Source organism: Diadema antillarum, unplaced genomic scaffold, assembly GCF_040938485.1.
Source record: "Diadema antillarum isolate AM-2024a unplaced genomic scaffold, OU_Dant_1.0 scf00000167, whole genome shotgun sequence".
Lineage (NCBI taxonomy): Eukaryota > Metazoa > Echinodermata > Echinoidea > Diadematoida > Diadematidae > Diadema > Diadema antillarum.
Genome location: NW_027271056.1, coordinates 1,835,877 through 1,858,518, shown reverse-complemented (window position 1 = coordinate 1,858,518; position 22,642 = coordinate 1,835,877). Strand labels below are relative to the sequence as shown.

At 37.8% G+C, this 22,642-nt stretch overlaps 1 protein-coding gene across 1 annotated transcript in view; it reads right to left on the bottom strand.

Moving 5' to 3' along the window:
* Positions 1-22,642, bottom strand: part of LOC139722535 (uncharacterized) — a 99,327-nt gene that overhangs the window by 40,803 nt on the left and 35,882 nt on the right. The window contains exon 3 of the mRNA XM_071633823.1: positions 16,445-16,490. Coding sequence (XP_071489924.1) covers positions 16,445-16,490 — 46 coding nt within the window. The remainder of the gene's footprint in view (positions 1-16,444; positions 16,491-22,642) is intronic.

Below are 22,642 nucleotides of genomic sequence, written 5' to 3'. Positions count from 1 at the left end.
CCATAAAAAGAAAACCCCATCAAAAAAAATCTTTACAAGCCACAAAAATATCTTAGTCCCCGAGGCTCTCATGGCATATACTGTCAAACTAAAAAATCAGACGAAAACTACACGTCACATCACATAAACACTGTCTCGTATTTATCTGGGGCTCACACAAAGTGAAGGCAGTAGTGTGTTTTTTTTCTTTTCCTTGCCCACAATACACCCAAGCCTGCCCACGCACGTCTGTCCCCAGTTCCACAAAATTTTCTTCTTCACGGATAACATCGACGCCAGTTGCACAAACAGTTCTTTCAAGCATTCCAATTTCCTGCTTGATCATTCTCAACCTGTGTTTCATCCCTTTTTTAAAAGCACTATAAACAATGAAAAGGCACATGGAGATTGAATGGCTGTAATTGTAAAATTGTTGTGATATCTTTATTGACAGCATTATGCTGAAATAGTAGGAGAGTCTACCCATGGCATTTCAAATCTAAAAGTCATTGCTGTCTGTGTCTAGTTATCACTAGTAGCATCATAACTAGGAGAAATATGAAAGTGGGATTTGTGTTGGCAGTTATTTGTTTTAGTTTGGAAATGGATGAGAAGGATCAACACACTTCCAGTTTTACATACATTCTTCAACCCTGGGGGGGGGGGGGGGGGGTTGTCCAACAATACTTGGCCAGTTTAATCACACTTTTCAATTTGACATATTAAATGCTATAGCTCTATAAAAGAAACTGTGAATGAAATCCTTCACTAAATACTGATTGCGTGAAATTGAACACTTGTGATAACTGTGTCTGCTGCAGAGATATCTACTGTGAAACACTATTCTAATAGCTGGATGATTTTATACTGTTTACATATACATACCAGAGGACTGGTTTATCTTCATCACAAGTAACCTACATGTACACTAGCCATGTGCCTTGACTGTAATACATATGGGCTACCACAGCTGTGAGATACTTTAAAAGTTGTTGGTCTTATCTTCATTAGACAACCAAATTGCTTGCAGCAAATTTTGGCTCTGGGATGGGATGCATGAATGGAAATATCACTAAACGTTTATATGCTCTATGTGTAGCCACATACACACAGCATCAACATGTCAAGAGTCTTATAGCACCATGTAGATTTATATACCTGAGGGTACAGCAACCTCACAGTGACAGAGAAATTACCTTGGGGCATAGGTGTGATCACTGTACCTCAGTGCATGCAATCAGACTTAACTATCTCACTAACGAACATAACTACATGTATCATAATTTAAGACCTTTTAGTGTACAACCTGTATGCACACACCTACAGGTTAGGTGCATGTTATCTGTTTCACATGCTAAGATGAGCAGCACACAGAATTCCAACAAGCTTAGAATGAGAATTCTACCAGTACTTTCATGTTATGTTTTGTGTAGGGAGGAGGTATTCAGTAGTATCCCACCCGTTAACAGCATGCAGTCAGTGACAGTGTGCTGTGATTACTATTACAGCTCAGATCCATCACTCTCGAAAGGCACAATGCACACATACATTTTGCTTTGGGTCGGGACTGAGAGCGGAGCGCTCAGTTCCACCCCACAACCCATACACTCTCCCACATGAGGGCAGGGAACCACAGTAGCATAGCAACGTTGGTAGAGTAGATAAAATGCATCCTGATCTAAACCATCTTACCTCACTCACCAGTCAGTCACACCCGAACTCTCCTACAGGCATTTTACGGTAGCATCCAGAGAAAAAGAGTATGGGGAAGAATAGAGAGCACTCACCAACAGCCACTTCGACATTCAATGGCGTCCTCAAATCAAGTCAATTTATCCTCCGTGAGAGCAGGAGAGGCATTTTTAATAGCAAACCACCTGGCTGTGTGTGCATGTGTGTGCGTTACGTCCTGTGTTTTGATTGTGATTTCCTCCTCCTCCCGTGCCTCGCTGTGAAAAGCGATGCCACTGCAATGCCAGTGTCCATTCACACGCGATATCAGCCAGTGTAATGCAGCCCTGAATGGTGGCAGTGTATGTGTGCCACTCACTGCAGCCTCCCTTGCTGCTCAGTATCTATTAACCTTCCCGGGCAATCAAGCCACACCATTACACACCGCGAGAAGCTTTCATTCGGGGGGAGATGTCTTCCTCGGGAGCTGGTTGCCGACCCAAATGCCGTAACTCCAGCAACAAGGAGGATGAAATGAGAGCCGAGGAATGGAAGGATCATGCTCCGAGTGGGGGAGAATAAAGGTCAGAGAGCGCATGCCTAAATGTCAAATAATCACACTGATCTGCGGCCGCTTGTTACTCCCACACATTTCTGTGCCACACAAGGCTAAGAGGCACCTTGCACGCCGAGTGAATAGGGAATGCCGGGCTGGCATAATGTCTGCGGCTTCATTAGACAGCATTCAATTTATACAATAACTGAATGAACAAGATGACTGCGGCACACAGACATGGCCGACACCAGAGGCATTCTCGATCATCCTCCTCCGCATCCCAGCGAGGAACAGGTAGCAGAGGATGAAGGGGGATGGAGGTCACACTTGCCTCTCTGTGTTTGTCGCACTGTCCGCCGCTGCCATGAACATCAACATCACTCCATTGTGCCTGTTTTACACGATGAGTAAAATCAAATCAGTATATTCTGGCACTGCTGCAAGCATTACCATTCACAGAGTCTAGCCAAAAACCATGTCATCCGCCACCCGACATGTCATCTGTATCTAAGTTAAACTTACCAGAAGATAGATGGCATTATCCGATTTTACACACAAGAAACTGTACGAAGCGAGTAGTCATGCCAAGTTTGATTAGAATTACACTGCAATTTGATCCAGTTGCATATACTGATCTGACACACAGTAAGGATGCTGTATTTATGACAGCACTCATGTAAAATATAAGCTATGAAACCTACACATATCCACATACATGTATTAAGTGAAATAACAAATTTAGGAAATGATCTCTTGTGGGAGGGTTACCATATGAAAGTTTAATTCTTAAGTTAATGACATATGGATGACAGCCACATAACACTTAGCAAAGGAGAACATTCAATATGATTGTATTGGAAACAACAAATTTGCATTTAATTAGAAAGTGAGTAAATGATGAATCGATACAAATCATGAACCTAATGTCCAAATAGGCAAGATCATGTGGTTTCATTTCACTTCAGTCTTACTCTTGTCTCCTGAAGAACAAATCAGATCAAAAGATGACATTTTTTTTGTCTGTCCAAATTATTTTCTTATCAAATTATGTCTTTTTATATGAACTTCTTCACATCACAGGGTTCAAAATCAAACACTTGAATATTTCCATATGCATATTTGTGCATCATAAAAAATATAAATGATGTGAAAACAATAACTACATTTTACTGTCCCCTCAAACATAACTTCTTTCCTAGAAAACAAACTATTGCAGGCTGGCTGAACTGATTGTGTGAATGGCAGTTCCTTCATTTCAATGCACCGCCGCCGCCTTCGTCGAAGATAAGAATGATTACAATGACAAGGGAAAAATGATGCCTAGGTGTCGATTCCACTCACAGGCTACACAAAAATCATAATTTTATCCACTCAGACAAGAAAGTGGACTGTACAAGGTGGCATTACTGTTGTATGGCCATGATATATACAAGTCACTATAATTCTCAATAAACCATAACTGTAGATGGTTTATTCTAGAAACAATTCTATTATAACTATTGTTCATTTTTTGCATATAATATTTAATATTGATTATACTAATCAACATTTTTACACCGGTTGTTTCTATCCCTAACTCACATTTTAGAACTACTTTGAAGCACTAAAGTTGTTGTTGTTTTTTTTTTTCATCGGCATATGGTAAATAATGCCTTAATCTGCACTTTAGTCACAATTACCTTTGAGAAAACAAATCAAAAAGAAAGTGAAAGATTTGTATTTTTACCCCCCCCCCCCAAAAAAAAAATAAATTAATTAATAAAAACACCTTAACCGAGTATACACACTTTGTGTTTCTTGTATTGAGACTTCCAAGGCACATTAAGATTGCCTGTCAGCCAGGTTTTAGACGGTTTCTTTTTGCAACACTCACCGACTTAGCCAGAATCATTATGACAACTATGAAATCTTGGAATAGACAATATTACAGCAAACATGCAGCAATCACCTTTTGAGCCTTCGATCCCAAGGGCCATGTGCAATGCATGCAGCAGGACACAGACAGAATGGCAATTAGTGCAGTCATGATGGAGTTTATGTACCACATAATAGTGAGTGGAACATGAAAGGAACATCATAATGTAATATTGGTTTTAAAAACCTCTCTGCTACTTTGGCAACTTTTGGTGTACTGGTAATCTGCCCGGTTGGTGTGTATGCAAGTTCATTACCTTTCATAAATTTAATAAGGAGTTTTCACAGACTGTGCACACAGAAAACATGGTTTTAAAGACTGCAGATGCATATCCCTATTACAACACACCAACTCAGAACAATACAACCCTCCCTTCACTGTCTTCCTGCTCATTTTACAATCAACTAGACCGTTCATTACCTGTGCCAAGGGAGGAGGTTATGTTTTCATTACCGTTTGTTTGTTTGTCCGTCCGTGTGCAAAATAACTCAAAAAGTTGTGAACAGAGTTGGATGAAACTTACATGAAAGGTTGAGAATGACACAAGTCACAGATGATTAAATTTTGGTAGTGATCCGGGAAAATGTTATGGATTTTATGAAGAATTTTCTGTATTTTGGCAGGTTGGGTCAATGAACTTGGGACTACAAGCTGCTTATTTTTTTAGGTTTTTATACGCGCAATAAAGTGCGTGCTCTAGTTTCTGTGCTAGGGCGAGGCGCGCCACGCAGCTGAAAGTTGATGACGTAACAAAAGGTTTCTATATTGGGCAATTTTCAGCATGCATGACATTGTATGAGTGGAAATCACTGATCTCCATGGAAGAACAAGATCAGTGGTGAAAAAAACCTGGTTGGCAGAGGTCTGTGCTCTAAGAGTGCTTTTCTAGTTCCACATACATTGTAACTTGATGAACACTACTTTTCAACCGTTGACATCTAGCTGGATATTTGATTTGACAGAGATGTGATGATATAAGGGACATGTATCAGGCTTATATCTACCATAATGACCAAATTTCCCTGGTTACAAGTAAGGGGCCTATCTCAATGGAGGAGACTTCGCCACGACCGCCACTAACGGATCAGTCGCCCCGACTTGTGTGACTCTGAAAGACCAAAAAATGGCTTGCGCTTTCACCAAGAAGGTGACTCCAGGGGGATGTCCAAGAAATATCCCAACAAGGTGACAATGTATTTGCCCGTAAGAAGTGGAGATACTGCCACTGCCACAAAGTCTCCAAGATGTCTTCTCAGTAGCACCTCGACGTCTCTGCGATGTCTCCAGTAGGTCACCTATGGGTTTCCGCAAGGTTACAGAGATGTCATGGAGACCTCGCAGACAAAATTAGTCTCCACAACTTGGTTGTGAATAAGGAGATGTCGCAGAGACATCTCCGAGACCAAGTGGAGATTGGAGTAATGGGGCTTTCAGACACACCGAGTTATCATATATTCATACGACGTATGGATATACAACGTTTCGATAGATGAGAGCATTCAGACTCAGCACCCTGTTATACGATAATCGTATGGGAGCAAGCGATAGGTCTGAAGTAGACGTGATTTTCTTCCATGCGCAGTACGTGGTTTACGCAGGCTTTGCGCATAGTGTTTATACTCTGCCTTGGATTCTTCTGGTAGTTTGCTAGTTTGTGCCAGATCAATATTACGTCACAATCAATCTGTCAGTCGCCCGTTATAAGTCCGCACCGTAGAGCTCGGCGCGCATTGCGAATAAGCCCTGCCTACTCACATGACGTATGGATATGAGAGCATTCAGACACAAATATACGTCGTATGGATATAGGATAATGATTTGAAACAATGCTCAAACCATCGTTTCGATATACGACGTATATTGATACGACGTTGCAATATAGGAGCATTCAGACATATAAAAACGTGCTATATCCATACGTCGTATATCCATACATCGTATATTATTCATACGAGAACTCTCTAGTCTAAAAGGGTGGTTAGTCTCCTAAAAAAATCAAACATGTTCAATTCTCTCACGACTCCACAGAGACCAGGCCTGTCTCTAGGAGAAGCACGGTGGAGGTATCTCTGCGACCACTCCTTGACCAATCGAGACTTGAGTCACCACCACGTCACCACCTAGTCTACAAGCGAGTGAGACACCAACTTAATAGATTAGTGAAAAGTGAGAAAAAGATGGTACCTCCCACAATCTTGCAGATTTTGTATGAATCAGACTTGAAAGAGATTAATAATAATAGTGGATATGACTGACTAAGATTCATAACAGCCTTCTTTGTTGTTTATTTGTTTCTTTTCTTGTCTATTTGGTTTCTCGAGACTTTAGTTTTAAAAGTGCAGGGGACAGCCTTCAAATCTGTGGAAAACTGTCAAGATGACTCATGTGAATCAACTGCTATTATGCCACCATGCAGTCAACAGTAAAACACTTCCAGGAAACCATATGATCCTAAGTATGAATACGGAGTAATATTAACAATCATGGTGGTGCAATTATCAATTTCAGGTCATGGCTTTAAACAGACACAAAACTCTAAATTGCAAGGGGAAAAAATTTTCATGATTGTTTATCAAGAAGCCATATTGTGCTATTAAGTCTACACAACAATAACACCAATCTGAGGAATTAATTAGACAAAAAAAGCACTGCTGATGTGACCTTTGCTCTAATTGCAAGGACAAAGATCATTCACACTATCAAGGATATCATCTTAAAACAGAAAACAAAACCACCAACAACAATGATGATAATGATGATGATGGTGACAATAATAATAGCGATAATAATAATAATAATAATAATAATAATAATAATAATAATAATAATAATAATAATAGTAATAACAAAAACAATAACAATAACTATAATAATACAGTGCTTCTGTAATGCATTTCACTGCTATTGACTGTATCTCTATGTGTTTTACCTAAAGTCAATAGATAAGAGACATCTAGATGCTATTAAATTCAAACATACAATTGACTCATTCAAAATGTTTTTGAAATAGGTATGTTTTCAGTACAGTTTTAAAATGAAGATGCGGTTTACTCATTTAAGTAAGATGGAGTAGAATCAAAATAAATGTTTTTGAAATAGGTACGTTTTCAGTACAGTTTTGAAATTTGAAGATGCGGATTACTCATTTAAGTAAGATGGAATAGAATCAAAATAAATGTTTTTGAAATAGGTATGTTTTCAGTACAGTTTTGAAATTTGAAGATGCGGATTACTCATATTAAATAAAGATGGAAAAAAATTTCAAAGAGGAGGGGCAGTGCCAGCAAATGAACACTTCCAGAAAACTTCGTCTGAATATTCGACAGGAAAACACAGTTTAAGATGGCAATGAGGGTAAACCATGAGGCAATTCATGCAGAGACTCCAACCCTAAGCACCTTCTGATCTGGAGATTTTCCCGCCTGAAACCCCTAGCAAACTGGAGACTCCAACTTGATGTGTGCAAAGCGCATATCACGAGCGCAAAGTTCCTTGCGGCCGGGGTCCAGGGCCCGGAAGCTCTAATAATTAGGGTTCTTGATGCTCTCTCGTGCTATCTAAGGCTTATTTTTCAACATACAAAGACAAAAAGTAAGAAATCATTTCAAACGGGAGACACAGAGCCAGGGCGGGAGAAATTAAATCTCAAGCGGGAGAATGGGAGATTTTGCAAAAGTGGGCTTTCGGCGGGAGATCTCCTATCGAAAGCGGGAGAGTTGGAGTCTCTGTTCATGATGAAAACATACACACATTCCTGTCTTCAATCTGTACATTATGTACCAATACGCTGCTGATCTGTACATCTGTCATTAACATATTGCAAGATGCACAATTGTATAACTGATTATGTTGACCTGACCATTACTGTAATATCGGAACCACTCAGGGTTATGATACTATGTTCCCCCTATCCAGGATTCGAGTCAGCTCATGCCATGTTGTGTATTTGACGGGGCAAGGTTATGCTGAACGCCTTATGAAACAGCCAGCTTCTACTGCATCACAAGTACACCCCACCAATGCAGTAAAAACTAATAATACACACATTGTATTACATAGAGTAATTGTATCCGTTGAACTCTGAAAATTTCTTTTCTTGTGATCCTTCTACGGTTACAGATTTAATCTGACATCATTTTTTTGTGCACATCTCTGCAATTTGTCATTCAAAAGGAAGAATGATTAAAATGAACACATTTTGTAGGTCAGGCATGATTATTTTCTCTCTAGGAAATTAAACAGGGGATAGTTACACCGAGGCTTCCTCGCAAGAAGTACAACTTTGACATTTTTGCGTAAAACCGATGGATTTCTCCATCACTCCTTGACATCTGACTGAAACCCACTCCATAAACCACTGACCCGTTTATTTTTTTTTTCCCTTTGAAAAATATGAAAGGGCACACCCTTTAAAATTAGCTACCTAGTCAAACAGAAAAGTCATCCTCAACAGTTATGCCTTGCGCTTCAACTCCCACGGATGCTGTTCTTGATAATTCCATGCATCTACTTAAAGCCCCCGTACTATTTAGACTCGTGCCTTCTCCACGGGAATAGAAAATAACAAAGGTATTAGCGCGCAGGGAGTGGGCAAAATTCGACAGATACACTATGAAGTTGCCCTGTTGCATAAACAAAATGTGATGTCATATACAGTTATAGAGCTGGCATCAACTTTCTAATAATAACTCACCACGCAGTTTGACTGCACCTACCATTACAGGTGGTTTAGATATCATGCTTTTGATAGAATGCACACAAATTCTGGTGTACACATCGTATAGGCACATCTCACTGGTGTAGAATAACTATGAATGAATACACACTAAATCAGAGTCCATCACGCACACACCAATTACATTCCTAGTTTCATATACACATATTTGATGTTCCATTCTGATGAGAACGGGTCCAGGACAATTCAGCAATAATGCAGGGTAGTCCACAACTTGAAAATTTAGCATGCTGCATCTTTAAAGACTAACAACATCAGATAAAGTATAGGGCCTACTGACAGACAAGCCATAGAAGGCAATGATAAAGTCAAAGGTCAATTAGAATTTTAACTCATAAACAGAATATAATGGCAATCCTCTTTCAAATACGACTTTTAATCTGCACAAACAACTTAAGAAGACATATAGACATCAACTACTTTTTGAAGTCAAGGAGAATGCACCAGATACATTCAATTAACACTTTGCAGCTAAAAATTTCCTTTAATAACGAAGACAACGAAGCAACTTTTAGAGGAAAACATGAAGCAAGAGGAAAAAACAGGGAATTGAAGTTAAATTGCAACAGAAGTGAACAATTCCTGTACCGTAACACTCTGCAGGTGGCAACAATCTTCGACTTGTGCATGCCATAAGCCTGAAGTTTATGATCACAAAGTCCCCCTTCACAGGTTGTTACTTGAGACAAACCCTAATTAATTCGCTGACTCTGCCTCATACAGCTCATGAGTGCAATAACTCTATCTGACAATGGGAAAAACTGCAACATATTATGGTCCTGCTGTCATCTGAACATACATACATGTCAGATTCTCATATATAGGGTAAAATCTGCCTGCATTTTGTCACCCAGCTATAATGGACCAAAGTTCCAGAACTTTTTTGCTTGTTCATGAATATCATCACAGTTTTCTGCATTTTGTGAATTTGGTTTGTAAGATTCATGAATTGAAAGAAACCTTGCAGACCTGCATTATACTCTCTATACTACATAAAGGAAGTGTCATTGATGTCTTTAATCAGCGCATCACTATGAGTCACGTACAAGGTAATATGTTGATCAAATATTCAATTCAAATTACCACTTTACATTCAGTCAGTTTGAGCAAAGCAAAATACAACAGTGAAAGTTAAGCTGAGATGCAATATAATATCAAATTTCAAATATTGCAATATCAAATCATGAACAGGACAATTTAACATCAAACAGAGAGAAAGAGAAGGGGGATAAAGCGAGGAAAATAGGTTGAAGGATAGAAGACAGAATAGTAGTCAGTAACCAGTAGGAAATGCATAGATCTGCAAACATTGATGTCCAGTTCACTTTTACGTCATATACCATCCTAGGTCATAGGGCAAATATGCATTTTTAAATACATACAATTATAGACTGTAATGGTAACCAGTTTTAACATTCTGTACATGTATTACTGGGCAAATGTATGCTATTATCATTGCCATCTTGTGCACGAGGCTTTTGTCACTTTTCATGTCAAAAGATGGACAGAATAAGGAAACAAACATGATACTGTGACAATGCAAGTGTTCCTGAAAGTGAAACACATGTTTCTTGTTCATACCTTCCCCAAACACGCCATTACTACACAGATTATCATCCTATCAAATGCTTTTTAAGGCAGCATCTTGCTTGGGTACCTCTGCAACAGGAAACATGAATGTAGATGGTGATGTCCACTATACCCCTTGCGTGCTACACCCTCCCCAAACACTGCTCTGTTCACTTGACAGTTGAGAATGCCACGCCAGAAACTTGACCTTCCTATTCACAAGATGAAGCTTGGTTGCCAAGGCAACACAGGGCGGAAGATGGACTGATGGGATAAAGCGAACACACGAAGCCTACGAATTCATTCACTTCCTGTCCTCATTTTCCAGCATTTCTCATGCAACTTTGTGAGATGGAAATGGATTGAGGAGCTTACCCATGCATTAAGTCACACTCTGTCTCCTTTTCACCACTGCTTCTCCGGCATAGCTCGGAGACTACATTTAATAACTTGCGGTGAAAAATTGTAAAACGCTGAAATTATTAATACTTGCTATCAAGAATATGCACTATTGCTAACTCACTTTGAGCACTGAGTACAAGGTATGTCAAGAAACAAACATTTAAATGTTAAAATCATATCCCCTGCCTTTTTCTATGAGCAATGACAAAAAAGAAGGACGGGACAACTTCAAGAGAAGAAATAGGTAATTGACCATCACATGAGATGATGATTCCTAACAACAAAAGTAATATGCAGAAATAGTGCAGAAATAAGTATGAAAACTTATGATCGGAATCTTATCATGACTATGAAAGCATTCTGCAAAATTATCAAATAATGGTGTTTTATGCTGACAAGCGATGGCGGATAAAATGTAGTGTAAGAACTATGACAAAGTACACAATGCAAAAGGCTGTCTTGGGTAGATGGTAACATACTTAGTGTCACACACTCCATTTCCTAAGTTCAAAGTTCATTTCACAGGTCATATCATATATGGGCTTCTAAATTAAGAAGAATTCAACTCAATGTTGATGTGAGTTCTAGTCTTGGGCCACAGAACTAAACATGCTTATGGATACAGACTACTCTTTATTTCTACCACCAGTCACATGGAAACATGTTCCTGTGTTTGACTTAAAAGTGTATTACAACAAGTACAGCATCTTTTTCATACAGAAGTCTTTTGGTCTCTGTAATTGTTCACATGAGTATTCAATACAACACTTTGATATGTGATTTTTTTTTCCTGTTTTGCATTCATTCTGTTAAGTTATAATACAAACTGTGACACAATCATTATTTTCCCTTTACTTGGGAAGCTTGGTGGGGAGGGCACAGCAAAAATGGAAGGAATCAGAGTATAAGACTGTTTTACTTAAGGAAGAATCTAATTTGTGATCATTATGAAAAAACATGAGCTTTGTATGGAAGCAAGATATAATTGGCACAGTATATTTCATGTGCTACAGTCAAGCCATTGGAGAACATGCCAACAGAAGGTCACAGTTTCATGTGTATGAGCTGAGAACATTTGACATTTCAAATGACAAAGGATAGTAAGTATAGTAAAGAATGCACTTTTGTTAAAAATACATTAAATGCACAGAACATCTGAGGCATGGAAATTGAAATAAATTGATGCAATTTTCATTAGATTCATGGGAGCTATATACTACATCTTTACAAAAGACGTGATGCTATGAAATCTTATATAGATGTGAAGTCACATATTATATAACACTGCCTTCAAAATGTCTTGAACATGATGCTGAAAAGTTTGACAGTCTACATGGGCGTCAAGACAACCGGAACTAGGTGACATGGAAATACAAAAAAAAAAAAATAATAATAATCCTGCCATACTACTGTAGCAGACTGGCAGCTGGCTGCACAGCATCCATACCTGTAAATCCAGATTTGAGTCTTGCATCCTCTATCTCAGAGTGTACACAGAATAATATGTACTCAATATTCACACTTTTGCCCAATGAACACAAGGGATAAGGATAATGCTAACGATCCTAGCAGAGCTGTATTGATAATAACAATACAAGGTAATAGTAAAGAATTACTTTGTGCACAAATAGACAATGCTGCTGTCTACACTCAATTGGCGAAGGCCAGGTACATGTATCATCTATGGAATTTTATTCGAAGATTATCAGAGCAAAATGAAGTGCTACATGGCTTAGGTACTCCTTCACACAGTTGTGATTTTCTAAGTGTTGAATCCATTCTTTATTATAGAAAATTGATGGCTTCTGCTGTTATAGCATGGTTAGGTTTTCACGACATTTCAGCCAATTTTCATGAGCTTTGAATTCTTGAAACCAAAAGAATTACATACTGTATTCACCATGCATTTTGCTTACTTGTATTTTTGTGAAGTTCGTAACTCACCTGGTTTGGGTAAAATTTAAAACTCAAAAACTTTTGCTACCCATAACAGAAATGCAATGTGAAATTCACAATTTTCTGCTCATTTCTCAATTCCTCCTTGTCAATCGCGAATTTCACCACGTGCCAAAATGTCTTACTAGTCCCAATCAGCAAAATATCATGGTAGCTCATGAAACATATAGCGTTTACACGTACAGTACTCATCTTTAGCTAAATGATCCAAGTACACTGATTTGGATGAGAAGGATACTGGATGTAACCACATGATGCAGTTTGCAAAGGTTTGATGTTCTCATTACATAATGAAAAAGAAACATACCTTTCATGTTTTTGCTTCTTTTTAATGTGATGGTAGGCCAAAAAACTGGGTGAACAATACCGCAAACTTTGCAAAAAAAAAAAATCTATCAAAACAAAACCCCATTGCTTGTGACCTGACCCATAGTGAGTGCAACAAATTCACGTACGCGCATTGGAATCAATGAGCCGAGGAAAACATGATACTTATGTTGATACCTCCGTCCACCATTTTCTCCGAAACGAGGAGTGCAGAAATTGAAATTACATTCTGGAATGAACTATGGGCTCCTAATTGAAATTGAGGCTCTGATGAGGTATGTAGGTGGTGGTGGGGTGGAAGGGGGGGGGGGGGGGCAGAGAGGCAGTAGGGTGTGAAGGTAGGGGAGGGGTGAGTAGGAAAAAGTATGTGTGGTTGGGTATCTCTCTGCTCTGATTACCCAGTTTCTATTAAATTTGCAGGTGAAAATGGGCATTTCAGGTTATTGGATTCAAGCTTGTACTCAAACTGCAAGCTCTGCTAGCAGACACTGCCTCAGAGTATCAGAGTGTATATGATGTGGATAGTGGGCAGTTGAAACCAAAAAAATTATGTGACTTTTTAAAAATGATGCCACCACAGACTAAGCTAACATACTCAATTCCAGTTTTCATCAATAGATATCATTTAAATGTAAGGCAGACCTCAAGATAAAAGAAAAAAAAAAATCTTTTCTAAAGCATACAGTACACCTCTTGTTTCAGCGATTTTCAAAATGAAACACATAATTAGGTTTTACCAAAAAGAGACATAACCTCATCATAAACAATTTATGTGTTTGCACTGCTATGAGAATTGGTCATGTATTTCTGGACATGTTAGTTTGTTTATTAGTTTTTTCTCCTTACTTCTTTCCTTTTTCCTCCCTGCATGTACAGATTAAAGAAAGGAAGTCTAAAAAGCACTAAATCATATTTCTGTGTATAACAGACAATACTGAAATACTGAATGCCAGAGTTAGGTAGTTTGCCTCACAACAGGATCTATAAATGACTTTCTGAAGTTAAATTAATGCCCCAAAACATTCTTTATGAGATCTACTGATTTAATGCATTCACTAAACAGACTTACACAGGTGAATAATTGATAAGACAAACAACAACAAACAAACATATACAAGTTGATCAATTCGAGTCCATGCCCCCCCACCCCTCCCCCCCCAAAAAAAAAAAAAAAAAAAATAGTGGAGATCTGTTTGCAGGTCAATGGAAGACTTGAGAGGCGATGACATCATATTACCTCATATTATTTGCATATTGTATGTATATATGCCATATATTCAGTGAGTCTAATTTTTCAGGAATTGTGACTTCCAAACAATTTTGCAAGTGGTGAAATTCACAATTGTGGAATACAGGACTGAACAGAGAAATGTATGCATGCATGTCACTTGCATGTCAGCATCAAAGTTGTCATGAATAGCACCTAACTCGCAAAATTTGCGAAAAATAAAAACCTCGCAAAATATTCGGTGTATACAGTATGTGGCTATGATGGATATTACCGTTGATCGTGAAATAATGTATTACAAAAAACTCATTCCCGCTTAATGTCCCATTCAGCTGTTCCGTAATGTTGGCTCTGGCTTCCCAACTTTAAACAAGACTGCTAGAACACTCACAAGCTTTGGACCTGCCATCTCTAGGTACAACACTTAATGGAATACAGATTATTTGCACAACCCATGAAGAGGGTCACCAACATTATTAGACAGTAACTCCAATGAGTGCAGCGTAGTTGGGATTTGGCATTTTTTATGTATCACTGACATCAGTGGCATACATGCAGCCAAACCTGCAGCATACATGGTATTTTCATCCAAAAAAATTTGTCCGTTGTACCACCACTCTAGACACGAGCACCGGAAGGAGAGTGCCTGGAAAATTTGACAGGCTACAAAGTGTTTCTAGTGTTAATTTCCCCAACCCTTGAAATACTCATGGAATTTACAAAAGACATTCCTTGAAAACAAAACATTACATCACAAAATGGTGGAAAATATAGGAAGCAAAGAATGTTCCACACAGCAAAGCAATAGGAGATATATAATATATATATATATATATATATATATATATATATATATATATATATATATAGTAGTATATATATATATATATATATATATATATATCCCTAGTTGGCACCTTAGGGAGACATATTGGGGGGAAGTGTCTTCATTAGGGAGACAACTGGTCATTAAGGAGACAATTTTTGTGTCTCCATTGCGTAAATTGCCATTGAACATGTATTTTAAAATTTGCATATAAAACAAATGGAAATGTCTTCCAAATGACCCATCTAGGAGTATATATATATATATATATATAGTATATATATATATATATATACATATATATTCCACATGATTAAACTCATGTTCTCTTGCTACTTGAAAACACTCCTGACACATTGTTATGAAATGACTAAATAAATTCTGCATGACCTATACATTGCTCACGTTTGTTGTTGTTGTTGTTATTGCAATGTATCTATTAAAAAAAACCCAGAAAAATGTGTAGTAAGAAAGGAGGACACTGGAATTTTCTTTAATCTTGAACGCAGAGGATGGGTGAAGAAAATAACCGTTCCATCTTTACGCAGAGTCAGAGACATCAATAAGACCCCTGGTTGATTGTATGGCGGTAGCAAATGCCAGCGGAGAGGAGAGGAGAGAAACTTGACAAAATAAATTCAATAAGACACCAGCTCATCAAGAGAGAGATTTAAACGCTAAATGTACAACGTGTATGTATTATTTCTGAACGCTTAAATTGCTAAGGTGCTTTAGGCCTTACACAAACAACGGGGACCGTGCACGCTCGTGGACTGCAGGGTTCTAAAGGTCAGAAGTCGACTGCACCATGCAGATTATCCCACTGTTTCTAAAAGTGTAAAGAAAGAGACAGATCCCGGAGTGGAGGAGGCATCGAAGTTTTCTTCATGTGGGTGTTCTGGAAAATCTTCCCAAATGACTTGCCTGGCCCACGGCACTTGAGTGACATATTAAAAATGCAGACTTTCCTTGATGTGCGATTCGTCTTGCAGAGTTCTATGACATTTAGAAGACGAGTGGACTTGTCTTGAGACATTTTGCCTTTGTTTTGTTAGGTTTGGAGGTTATCAAAGAGAGAGAGAGGGAGAGAGAAAAGGAGGAAAACACAAAAAGCAGGTCTTGGGGGAAAGGGAAGTGATAGAGAATCTTGTATTTGTTTTCCAGAGCAGAAAATACAAATGGTGTGAAATGAAATCTAGGGATCTGAGAAGATATGAAGATGTGTGACTAAAACCATTTGAAAAAAAAAAATGAAATGAAATGAAATGAGTTCCACTTACTGAGATGTAGTCACGAATGGTCCCTTCCAAGCTGCCAGTATAATTTCTGAAATAAAGTCAAGAAATAAATGCATTTTTTGGGGGGAATAAAGATGTCACGAAATCAACAAATTTGCTGCAGACATACTCACCTAGCCATCTCCATCATATTGCAGTACACATAAGTGGCTTTACAAATTTGAGACTATAATTTCTTTGTGTGTGTTCGTTTTAATAGTACACTAGAAACAAGACCAGTATCTTCCCCAAATAGATTGCTTTATAGATATTATGGATTTGTGTTTTGTTTTTTTGGTTTTTTTACACAAGCCTGAAGATGCTATTCCTTCTTTGGGAATTTATTTTTGTTTGTTTCTTTCCTTTCTGTAGGAATTCACATCAAAAACTGAAGTCACTTTGAATGGAATCAGTGAAACAGAGTAAAAAATCACAAAAGTGAATAAAGATCAAAATTTGCGGAAAACGTCATACTGTACAATCAGAAATGTTCACACGCATGGCATATTCACGAATTTAATGAGGAGCCAAGATTCGCAAATTAAAATGCACGCAAAAGTTCTTTACGTCGATGTAGGGCAATTTGTTAATCAGTAGCAGCAAATGTTTCTGTCTACACTACGCATTGAATGCCAGTGGCAATTTGCTGCAAAAAGGCCATCAGCTCCCATTCGCAAAAAAATTCATGCCGCGAATATTTAATGAAAGCTGAGATCAGCTTAAAAGTTCTCACGTCACATTGAGAAGAGAAACATACAATATACCTGCAATTGCATTTATATGCAAAAACTACGGGCAATCAGAAAATTGATGGCTAGCTTCAGTCTGCCAATTCACTTCTGAGGAAGATTTTTGGGTTTTGACACATCAATTTTTGTTCTGGATGTGATAATTGTGATACAACTCTTCTTTTAGAAACATATTGCACTTATTTTCTAAGGTGAAATCTAATCATTCTTATTTTCTAAACAAGAATGCATGCTCTCTCTCATCTACTAAAAAAAATACTTGTTGCTGGCTATCACTTCTTCAACTTCACAGTTCTACAGGTGCAATATTACAGTAACATACTATCCAAGTGTTTTCATTTATATGTGTAAACTGATATTTAAAGCGATACTGATATTCAAAGCGATATTGTGATAGTGATTATTCTGCTATACAGGCAAAGAAACACACATCACAATCTTATCATGTGACAGTCTAGATCTCATAGCAACTTTATAAAATACAAAATGAAGAGATTTAAGCTTATAGGCAACCCATCTCTCACCAAAACAATCTGTGATCACCTCATGCCTCACTCATGGTGGGTTCATGGGTTCATTTTTGGTATTAAACTTAAGAGTTTTTAGGTCACAGTACGCACTCCAGTTGTAGTTGGACAGGTTGAAATCTTCCAATATGCAGGCTGATCATTTGAATCAAGCTCGACCTTTAATCAGGCAAGGCAATTGCATTGCACAATGGAAGAAATTTATTCTCACACAAAGGAGGGCACAAGCTCTTAAAGTGACGGGATGCATAACGCTACCACGCCCACATAATTACTGCAGAAAACAACGACAAATATCAAACATGCCGTGCTAATTGCACTGAGGAACAGTTGAAGTGAACACATCACTTGTCTGCTTTGCACACTTGGAATCACTTGTATAATCTGTGTGAGGACACTAAAGAAGACTTTTTATAACAAGATTGGGCAGGCTTACAACTCAAAAAAAAAAAGAAAAAAAGAAGAAGCACAATTAGGCACCCATGACCATGAAAAGGAAGGCACAGTCAATTGTACCATGAAGCATAATCTCATTACCAACATATTGCATTTATGTAATTGAATCGCTGTCAATACCATTTGAATTTTCTGTGTGAGGATTTTGTGTGGGTGGCAGCAACTCCAAAGGGCACTGCAGTTGAAGTCAGGTAAAAGGTTCAATTCCTTTTTTTATGTCTTGTAATCATCCCTGGAGACGCCAGCCAGCGTACGGATAAAACTTACATTATCTGACATTTACAGATCCTTCTGTGAAAGAGTTCATGATCGGCAGCACAAGCTAAGGAGTGACAGAATTTTGAGGCTTTATGAAATAAAATGCAATTCACGTAATCTGGAAAGAGAAAGAATGTAAATGTCATGTTCTGTTTAGCTGTACTCTGTGGCTGTTCATTTGTGATGTAATAAAAACTGCAAGACAGGCATGTAGCCATTATGATGAATTTCTTGTATCTTAATGCCATATCAAAATCCAGTCAAAATCACTTACTATCTTTAGTTATGACTTTCTTCTCTTGACTTGATGCAACGTGTTCAAGCTTTAACGAATAGAGCAAAATCAAAAAAAAATTCTGATTTGCATATTATGTGGGTACAATCATGGAAATACTACACAAGGACATTCATCATTTCATCAATTAATGCATGTCTTTGTCAAAAGCATCACAAAAGCATTTTACACATTCTTCCCTGCTTTGATCTCATGATCACCACCGCCAAAAAGCTGAAGCAAAGCACAATGCAGCATTGAAAAATCTATAAATAAAATGCGCAGAATATTCTGCTCTTGAATCAAGGGAAATGTGTGCAGTTGTGGTATGTATTGGTATATCACTGCTCAGACATTTTGATTAGTGAAATGCAGGTACCTTTAAACAGAAAGCAAACACTTTAGCTACACTTAGTTTATCATAATCTGTAATCTCATTTTCCATATTTTTTGTGCATTTTTCCAGAGTAAAAAAGAGAAAGTAAGGGAAGAGTATACGTTAGCTTACTATTCGGCATGGTCATGTGTGTGAGTGATAGCTAGCGAATCTGTAATTTCCAATTGAATGAAACAAAATTATTCATATTCTGAGGTTTGCTGCTTCTCATCAGCGGCATCTATTCAAAGACATTTCCATCTGAAAAGGCACATCAGCCAAATAGGACCAGAAGTAGGAAAACGGGTCTTTTGTCAGTGATGATGCATGATTACATAATCGTCATTTTCGAGACATCTGAATGTACTCATTCAGATGCGCATAATCACGTGGCAGCAGATCTCATACTTCAAAGTGGTTAGATTTGTTGAAGATGAAAGCCAATTTGTTAGTAGGTCCATGGTACAACCAATATCCTATCCCCATTTCATCCATTGAAGACTAGTCCAAAGTATACTTGGCAGGTGTCTATGGGAAATGTTTGTTATATAGCAAAATCAGCTCATCCTCAATTGGTTAATGATAAAAATTATATAATTTTTCTAGTTTGTGTCCAATTGTGATGAAAACTCACCATTCTGTCCACCAGGTTTTACTTATTAAATTCATTTACAGCAACTTGAACACAGTACGAATTTAAACTCACTGCAAAAGTTTCTATCCGAAAAAGACTAAGGGTCCCAGTTATGTCTTGATGCACACACATACTCTCTCCTTCTATCTTTGAGAAAAAGTGCAAACAAGAAACTGCATGATACACACCCTACATGAGTTTTCATTTATCACACACAAATACGCAGGCCTTCAAATTATGAATTTTTGTAATCACACGGAATGACAAACACAGTCACAGACACTGACAAACAGACAGACACAGACCATTTTTTGTTTTTCTCAATCTTTTATTTTCTTTCTTTTTCATATAAACAATATACAAATTAATTCATGACAAATTACACAAATTTCATTACTACATAAATTTCTCATTGTCAATAATACGAATGAAAAAGAAAGAATTTTGTTATGTAAAAAGGGACAAGAGACAAACACACAGACAGACAGACAGACAGACAGACAGACAGACAGACAGACACAGACACACACACACACACACACGAACACACATGCCGAGCTCTGGCATTCGTTGGGCTGGCCTGGCTTGACGAACAGTGCTCACACTACTTGTGAATCAACCTGGTTTCCTCAGAGACAACAAACTATTCATGTTATGATGTTGTGCAATCGATAATCCCTCATCCGCTCTTTGCATGGGGGATGTGAGAGAAAGACAGAGAGAGAGAGAGAGAGAGGAGATAGGGAACAGGGGAATATAATAAAGCAGACCTTCTAAAAGGAAATGTCAACTCCTGGCTGAAAATGGTCACCCTAAATGTCAGCTATTACTAATTCACGCTCTGGGCGGTGTATAGATTCCCTCACATCAGGTGAGTGACATTTTCCTCTGCAGCCAGTGCATTTAGATTAATCTGTGCCACACCTCACCTGCTCAATGGTCACTCACCAGCGGCCAGTCGAAAATGTCAGCTCAAAACTGGGTCAAATCATCACAAATATTAGATGACAGGAATCAGATTACGTCCATCTTATCAGTACTCATCATTATAAACATCAAGAACACCAACAAAACGCTCATTGTCACTCTTATCATACCTCAAGGCAACTTTCATTAAAAAGAAAAACCAGATAGATTACAGGAAGCATTAAGCAAAAGAGTTATTTTCCTCATAAAACTGCAAACCATATCAAGAGAGCAATGAAGATGAAGCAAAACTGCATGAGAACAATTCAAATGTCAGCAATGCTGTTTACAATGTATATAAGACATCATAATACGTTGCTAACAAAAGAAAAGAGAGTCTGGCTTCAGTGAATATGATGTGAAATTGACAGCATTTTATGCATAGAGGATGCGTTTTATGAAAAATGATCACAACATGCTAGATATGTGGCAATCACAGCTAAGAGGTAATCATGTCACTTCCCCAACTAAATACAATATGATGACATACCTGAAGTACATGGTAATTCCAGGTAATTTTGTTGCTGTTGTTGTGTCTTGTTTATATCTGACTCACACTTTACTGACTTGTTGCTTTCATTGCAGTGTAGTTTTCTACAGATGTCTCTATGGAGCACTTGTTGTAACCTCCGTAACGACTGCTGCTTGAAAGCCTATAACACAGCAGTATTGAGGTGTGTATATGAAACCAAAACCCAAAGAACAATGCAGATTGAGTGAAAGCAACAACATTAGTAGAACACATCAGTAAAAGTTTGAGGAAAATCGGACAATCGATGCAAAAGTTATCAATTTTTAAAGTCTTGGTGTTGAAACCACTGGATAAGGAGACTACTAGAGTTCATGATGTCATGTGTAGGCAATATAAAGAAATATAAAGAGAATTCCACAAATTTTCATGAAAGTTATACATTCCATCAACTTGATACTGACATGTGTTAAAGGTAGTAATTATTCTCCCTGCTCTCTGAAAGCGGTTAGTCAAGTGCTCTTTCATTACATTAGAAAAGTGAAACCATGTTGGATTTTCTTTATACTTTCTTTAAATTGTTGTCCACACATGATGTCATAAACTCAAGTAGTCTCCTTATCCAGTGGTTTCAACACCAAAACTTTTAAAATTCATAACTTTTGTATTGATGGTCCGATTTTCCTCAAACTTTCACTGATATGTGCTCTACTAATGTTGCTGCATTCACTCAATCCACATTTCTCTTTGGGTTTTGGTTTCCTTAAAGGACAAGTTCACCTTCATAGACATGTGGGTTGAGTGAATGCAGCAATATTAGTAGAACACATCAGTGAGAGTTTGAGCAAAATCGGACAATCCGTTCAAAAGTTATGAATTTTTCAAGTTTCTGCTCAGTCACGGCTGGATGAAAAGACTACTATAGCTTGTGATGTCACATGAGTACAACGATATAAAGAAAGAGTAAAGAAAATTCAACATATTTCCATTTTTCTCGCATAACAAAAGAACACTCGACTTCTCTATTTCAGAAGGCAGGGGGAATAATATTACTAGTACCCTTAACATACGTCAGTAGCAAGTCAAAGAACTGTGCACTTTATTCAAAAAGTAAAGTTTTGTGAAATTCTCTTTTTATTTTCCTTATATAGTTGTACGCATGTGACATCATAAACTGTAGTAGTCTTCTCTTCCAGCAGTGACTGCGCAGATACTTAAAATATTCGTAACTTTTGAACGGATCGTCCAATCTTCCTCAAACTTTCACTGATGTGTTCTACTAATATTGCTGCATTCTCTCAATCCTTATGTATATGAAGGTGGACTTGTCCTTTAAATCAATGTTTAACAACACAGCATCTACATGCTGTACCTGCACAATATCTTGCCTACGTGGCATCCACATCTTAACTGTCAAGACGGCAATACATGTAGAATAAACCATTATTAAACTATTTCTCTATCCTGAATGACTCGAAATCATGATCTTTCA